Below are 7127 nucleotides of genomic sequence, written 5' to 3'. Positions count from 1 at the left end.
GTAGGACATTCAGGTTAGTGTTACGGAAGAGCAGAAATCACTGGGTAATGACAAGACTGAATGGTTCAATTAATTTAATCCAGGAACTAACAGTATTATGGTGCGGCATATGGAATCCCCTACTGAGAGTATAGTAGTACATAAAATGGAACCTTATCTATAACAATTCCCTAAACACTTAGAAGGTCTTATGGGATAGTGCATACATAAAGTAATCCATGTGTTAAGTCAAATAAGTACACAGATACTAGGAATTCCAGCTTCTCTTTAGATGTAGAAACATACTGGGTTACTTTTTTCTCACTTCTCTGGCTTATTTATTCATTAGTGCAAAAACAAGACAACTTCAGGTTCACCATGTTTCCCATGGCTAAAAATGAGTTCAAAGCATTCAGCAAACAATGACAAGACTGATCCCCCAGGAATGGACACCTGATTTCCATGACAAATATGGTAACACTGTATTAGCTTGTAAGCACTTTCTGTGTTGCTGAATGGACACAGATGGCAACACAAGTTGGAATAGATGGAATCTGTTCTCACTTGGCAGAATCACCTCAAAGGAATGGAGAGATCAGCAATCAATCATCTCAGCTGAGCTGATGATGAATTGTTTTAAAACCAGCTCATAATTGATTCCAAGTAAAATCACTGTGCACTCATTAAAACATGGCATTATTGAAGAAATAAAGTGCATTTGAAACCTTCAAAAAAATCTCTGCCATCCAGGTAAAATATAAAGAAAACAAAACAAAACAAAAATAACTTCTCTGTTTCTTTATAACAAGAAATGTCTACCCAAATAACATATTGTAAAGTTATAAAGTGTCACCAGTATTCTCTACTCCATTATGTATGTGTATACACACACACACACATCAGTGTTCTCCATTCTATCATGTATATAAAAGAATGAAGAATACTTGTAGCACTTTACATATATACTACATATAGTAATATATGTTATACATTATTTGTATCCTTATAGTAATATATCTATATAGTAAATATAAATTATTTCTATCTTTAAGGAGAGAAGTTTTATATATTTTTCAAAACCATGTACAACTTTATGCAGCTATCTTAATTCTCCAGCATTCTTAATTCTAGATCCATTCTTGCACTTGATAATTACATGAAAGCAAAGGTTCATCCAGAAGGATGTTTATGATAAAAAGGTTTATAAAAGTCTAAATAAACATAGAAAAAAAACAGGTCATATTATATTTTAATTCTTATAAATTATATTTAGATGATAAAGAGAGAATAGTCGAACGTGGGCAAGCAGTCCAGTCACTTTTTTTGTGAATAGTGGTTTTTTTTTTTTTTTTTGGAAAATAGACATGCCTATTTGTTTACATAGTGAGCAGAAAATAAGAAAGTCATTCAAATGGAAGGTGAGAATAGGCTGATGAGAAATTTCACCTTTTTAATTGCTTTGCCAAGGGCTGTGTTACAATTCTATAGGTAAGCAAAATATAAAATAAAATAGTAATAATATACTGTACATTTTGGCATGCAAAATGATGTAATATTGTTAACCTAGCTTATCAATTTTATTTTACAAATAGGTTTAATTTTGATGATCAAGTTGCTTGCTCATAAGATGTTTGTAAAAATATTATCACTCATTTTATCCCTCCTGGATTATTGCTATCCACTTCTGATTAGATGATAAATGATCAGTCTTTAGTAATAAAGGTTTAAGGCAAGACCTTTTACAGAATTTTTGCAGTTTATAAGGTGATTCTCATTATCCTTTAAAATTATTTAAGAACAAATTACAGTACTTTCAGATGTGATTACACTCCATTGCCCTTATTTTTTCCAGAACATAAAGACTGAATATTATACCAGATTATCGTTTTGTCAGGCTTATCATTTAGTAGGCACACTAACATTTTTTAAGGTATTCATGGAAAAATTCACTTTTTAAATTTGTTTTCTTTTTTAAAATTTAACCTTCAGCTTTTTTAATGAATTATTTATATCTCTTATTCCTTATATATAAGCAGAAGAAAAGATGTATAAGCTATAACCTATATAACATGGTAGCCCCAGCACAAAGTGACCACATTCAGTCGTGAACTATTTTTCTTTCTTTCTTTTTTTTTAAAAATATGGACTATATTTTTAAATTTCTTATTTTAGGTGATGACCTTATTTGTTTATTCACCCTTTCAAAAATTATTTTTATGTACCATACAATAAAATAATAAAATAAGTCCTGGTGATGGGGAAAAAATAACATATAAAATTACTTCCATAATTGGGTTCACTTTGTAATAGCAAAAAATATTTGACAGAGAAATAAACAGACAAGTAAATAAGTGTGTAAAAAAATAAAATAGTACTAAGAGATAGGCAGGGTGAGGAAGTAATGAGACCTTAATAGAGTGTTCAGGGAATTCCTCTCCAAAGAAGAGGCCATTGCCACTTTGTAATAAGCCAGTCCCATAGAAACCCTTGATTTCCAAATCAAGGAGTATGACAGGTCAGAAACTCAGAGGGAGCCTCCTGACTCAAGCACCTGGCACATAAATTGTTTGATATAAAATGAAAAAATAAAACAACAAATCATTATGATAAATCACTGAGTTGGCATATATTATATATATATATATATACATACTATTACATATATAATATATACACACACACACATATATTTATCAAATATATAACATACACATCAAATATACATATATATATTATACCCAAAAACATTCTTCAAAATAGGGAGAAGCACCAGGAAGTATGCCAATATCAAAATTAACTTATTCTGGTAACACTTTTAGATCTTCTTGTTAGATAAATGGTAATGTTTTATGAAACTTGATGAAATGCATAGAGGTCTTCAAACTGTGATTAATTTTATGTGCAAGTTTAGTAATGACAAACTTTAATAATGACAAACATAAGGATTAGTACTTTTTCATGTATTTCTAGAAAGATGTACATTAGAGAATATCAGGCTTCCCCAAGTATACAGAAAATAATACTCATTTTTCATTGTTAACAGGTGGAGAACACTTAGAGGAAAATAACAAAATATAAAGAATTACCATGAATAGTAGTTAAAGTTTTAAAAGTAAAATAGAGACTGATTTCAAATGTTAAAATGTTTTTCTTCTAATTTGAACAAAAATTTTTCAGATTTGTACGTATGTTATTGACTTTACTAACAATACCTTATGTTAAATGTCACATATATATATATTTTTCAAAACCACTAGGCACTCTCATGAATGTAATCTAATTTTGTAATCTCAAGTATCTATATATATATTCAGTAGATATTTTATCCCATTTCACTTTTGAGGAAATTAAGCCTTTAAACATAAAGTGACTGAAACAGATATAAATCTGACATCCTTCTTTGTGTCTCATTACAAAATGTTTCAAATACTATTTTAAAAGCTGAATCTATAAAGAATCCTGTTAAAATGCAGTATATTTATTGGTACACATTTACTATTTTATTATTTTAATACCATTTTAAACATTTTTAACCTTTTATTTTTATACAAATAACATGACTGAAGAAAACAGGTTAAGGTAAATATGGGCATAGTTTTTACTTAATTCCTTATAGAAGAGAAGTTTACGTTGTTGATTTGGTTTGCTTTTTTTCCTCTCACTACCAATAATTGTATTTGTACAATTACTGTAGACTCTTCTTTTCTTAATATATTATATTAAAGAAATCATTTTTACACAGAATTTCAGGTCACAAGCATTGGCAATAGGAATTAACTTATAAGATTGTTTGATCTTATCTTGGAGATGACCCAGAGAGTAATTTCAGAAAAGGAACCAGCATTAAAGACTCAGACTTACATTTCCAGTAATAAGAATAAGAATTTTTATAGGCAATATTTTTCTCACTTAGTAATTGCCAGAAAAGTGGAATTGTCATGTTCAATTTTCTTTTCTGTTATCTCTTTCATGAAAAAGATGTAGCATGAAATCACTCCACACTATTAAAAAGAGTGATTGAATTGGATTCATCCTTGAGTTTGATTTGCTAATTGGCCCAGGTTGTTTCTTTCCTTCTCTTTCTTTCTTTCTTTCTTTCTGTCTGTCTCTGTCTGTTTCTCCCCCCCCCCTCCCCAGAAGAGGTGCAGGAGAAAAGTACTGCATGAAAATTGCCTTTCATATTCCATCAAACTTAATGCTATAATCTGATGACAATAATTTTCTTGTAATAGAGAATTTCATATGGTTATGTTTTTGAGGGTTCAAAAGCAATGACTAGACCAAATATAAAGTGAATGGTTGTAATATATATGCTCAAAATATATCCTTGAAAATCTGTGACTGATCCCATCATAATGTTATGATTATTTAAAATTTTCTTATATATTATCAATGTATTTTCTTTGTGTACCTATATTTTAGGTACATAGATCATGAAGCAGGGGTTGCTTTCAACTAGGCAATTTTATGGTCAAGGCCAGATTTAGCCATGTTGAATTATTCCTGATGTTTCATTTTCCTATGTTTTACATATACATTAAGTACTTACTATATGTTAGGCATTAATGTATGTAATGATTATTTATGGTAGGAAATCTTAAAAAAAATATAAAAAGTTCTAAATAGATCTTCTGTTTTAGCACTACAGATACATAATGTTCAAGTAAACTAATATACCATTGAAGTTTAATATGACATTTTCATTTTGGGGGAAATAAAATATATTTTGTTTTGGAGTATCTTAAAACACATTCTACTGTTCTACAGGCAATGCAGATAACCAAGACTGTCCTTGTTATTCAATAAGCTGAAATAAGAGCCTTCCTCAGTGGTTGACCTGAGACCTACATTAGTGTGTCTAGTGTTTACCAAGAGCATCCTTCTTGTATTTCTGGACCGGGTGTCATCCTGCTTTTCCATGAACATCATTAAAAGCTGTTCTTTTTTTTTTTTTTCCACATAAGGAAGCATTTATTTGAGGTTTAACATGAAATCATACAAATAAAATTTGTGTAAACACAAATCCACACTGAGTCATAACACAGACAGCAAAAGACAAAGTAAAAACAAAGAAAACTAATTGGCGGCTATATACAGTTGGACACAGTTGTGTCTTGTACACTAGAAAGTCTTTTACAAAATAATCATCTTAGATCAACAGAAGACCAATCTTCAATGCCGTCCTGCAAGAGGGGTTAATTTTAGCAATTTCCTCCTGTTTCCTCCAATGTCCTCCTTTAGTATGGCTGGTAATTGTTTTGGTGACTGCCACCCCCTCGAGATGCCTTGCCCTAAGTGCTCTGTTGGCCACTGTAGTCTGCATATCCCTGTCCATATCCATAGTTCCCATAGTTATACCCAGTATAATCATAGCCGCCATAGTCACTATAGTTTTGATCAACACCATAGGCACTATTGTAATTTCCATATCCTTGATCATAATAGTTATTAAATCCTTGGTTCCAGTTTTGGCCCTGACCTCGTCCATGACCCCTAGTGCCGCCTCGTCCACCAGCTGCAGCGCCTCTTCCTCCTTTCTGCTGCTGCTGTTGCTGCCTGTATACCTCTTTGGGTTGTGCAACTTTGATTTCACACTTCCCAGAACCGATTTGATGATATCTGCTTTCTAACAATTTCTTTACTGGCTCTTCATCTGTATGCGTAATAAAACAAAATACTCTTCTTTCGTTTGTTTTTGTATCCATGGGAAGTTCAATATTTTTAATCTCTCCAAAGCCTCCAAAATATTCTTTAATTTGTTCTTCAGAAGTATCTGGGCTCAATCCACCCACGAAAACCTTTTTGGGCGGTTCTTTCCCTTTTAAAGCTTTGGCCCTTTTGGGGTCTATCAATTTGCCATCCAGTCTATGTTCTTTCAGTTCCAAAACCTTGTCAACACTAGCAGCGTCTTTGAAAAGCACAAATCCAAATCCTCTGGATCTTCCGGTCACCGGGTCTGTCTTAATCGTACAGTCCACCACTTCCCCAAACCGGGACAAGTACTCAGTCAGGTCTTTCTTGCTAGTATCCCAGCTCAAGCCTCCAATAAACATTTTACCATCCTGCTGGTTCTTGCTCGCGTTGATCTTGGATCCCTCTGCGAACTCCTCTATGTTGCTGTACTTCTTCATGTCCTCCATGGCGGCGGAGCTGTCGGCCTGGGGCGTGCTGGCGCGCAGTCCGGGTCCCGGGGGCAGCGGCCTTAAAAGCTGTTCTTAATGTAGACATTGTACCTATACAAGACATAGAATGCTAAACAATAATACATTTTTCTTTTGGAATTTAAGAATCTCATTACCTCCATATATTTAGTATTTATCAACATGTATTTCTAAATTGCCTTTCAATCTTTTGTGAAATTTATCACTGTAGTTAACAACAGCCATCATGAAGTTTAAGTTTTTTAAAGACTATTTATTTGAGAGAGAAAGAGCAAGTGAGAGCATGAGAAGAGGGAGGGTCAGAGAGAGAAGCGGACACCCCACTGAGCAGGGAGCCTGATGATCCTGGACCTATAGGATCATGGCCTGAGCTGATGGCAGTCGCTTAACCAACTGAGCCAACCAGGAGCCCTTGAAGTTTAACTTTTGTTCATAATGATATAAGGAATGGATTTAACCATTCACCATAAACAATTAAATAAATAAATAATGAAACTGGACTAAATATATAAAATGTCTGTTTTTTGAAACTGGAAAATATTTAGTGCAAGATTGTGCTCCCTATAAAGGGTAAATACCTAGGAGATCCCAACACTAACTGTCAATCTTTGCTAGAAGGCAATTTCTAAACCAAAGATGCAGGGAGGAGAGGAAACCCCAATAAGGCATGGGGCCTCACTGAGATTAGGATATGGAGATCAAAGTTTCAGAGAGAAAGGTTTGGATCACAGTACAAGAAAGCAGAGAACTAAATAGTAAAGAGCTTTAGAAACATAAAATATAATTGCTTAGAGCACAAATTAGAAACCAGCCATAAAGTATTGTGAAGTTTATAACATTTGTAGACTTAAATTGGATGCCAACAATAGCACAAAGAAGGGAAGGTATGTGGAAGTTACTGCTATAAGAATTTTATATCAAAGGTAAGGTGATATAATTTGTGGTAGACTGTGATAAGTTAAAGATGAATACTATATGCCACAGAAT

At 32.9% G+C, this 7127-nt stretch overlaps 1 protein-coding gene across 1 annotated transcript; it reads right to left on the bottom strand.

Moving 5' to 3' along the window:
• Positions 1-5172: 5172 nt before the first annotated feature.
• On the bottom strand, positions 5173-6119 carry LOC123937116 (heterogeneous nuclear ribonucleoprotein D-like). The gene has a single exon (XM_045997702.1). It carries the CDS (start codon positions 6117-6119, stop codon positions 5271-5273), a length of 849 nt encoding a protein of 282 aa, XP_045853658.1. The 3' UTR covers positions 5173-5270.
• Positions 6120-7127: the final 1008 nt, after the last annotated feature.

The sequence above is a fragment of the Meles meles genome, chromosome 2 (genome assembly GCF_922984935.1).
Source record: "Meles meles chromosome 2, mMelMel3.1 paternal haplotype, whole genome shotgun sequence".
NCBI lineage: Eukaryota > Metazoa > Chordata > Mammalia > Carnivora > Mustelidae > Meles > Meles meles.
Note: the sequence above shows the minus strand (reverse complement) of the source record. Positions and strands in the feature narration are given on the sequence as shown.

Excerpts from the sequence above, each read along its gene's own strand:
- LOC123937116 (XM_045997702.1), bottom strand. The coding sequence starts at position 6,119 with ATGGAGGACATGAAGAAGTACAGCAACATAGAGGAGTTCGCAGAGGGA.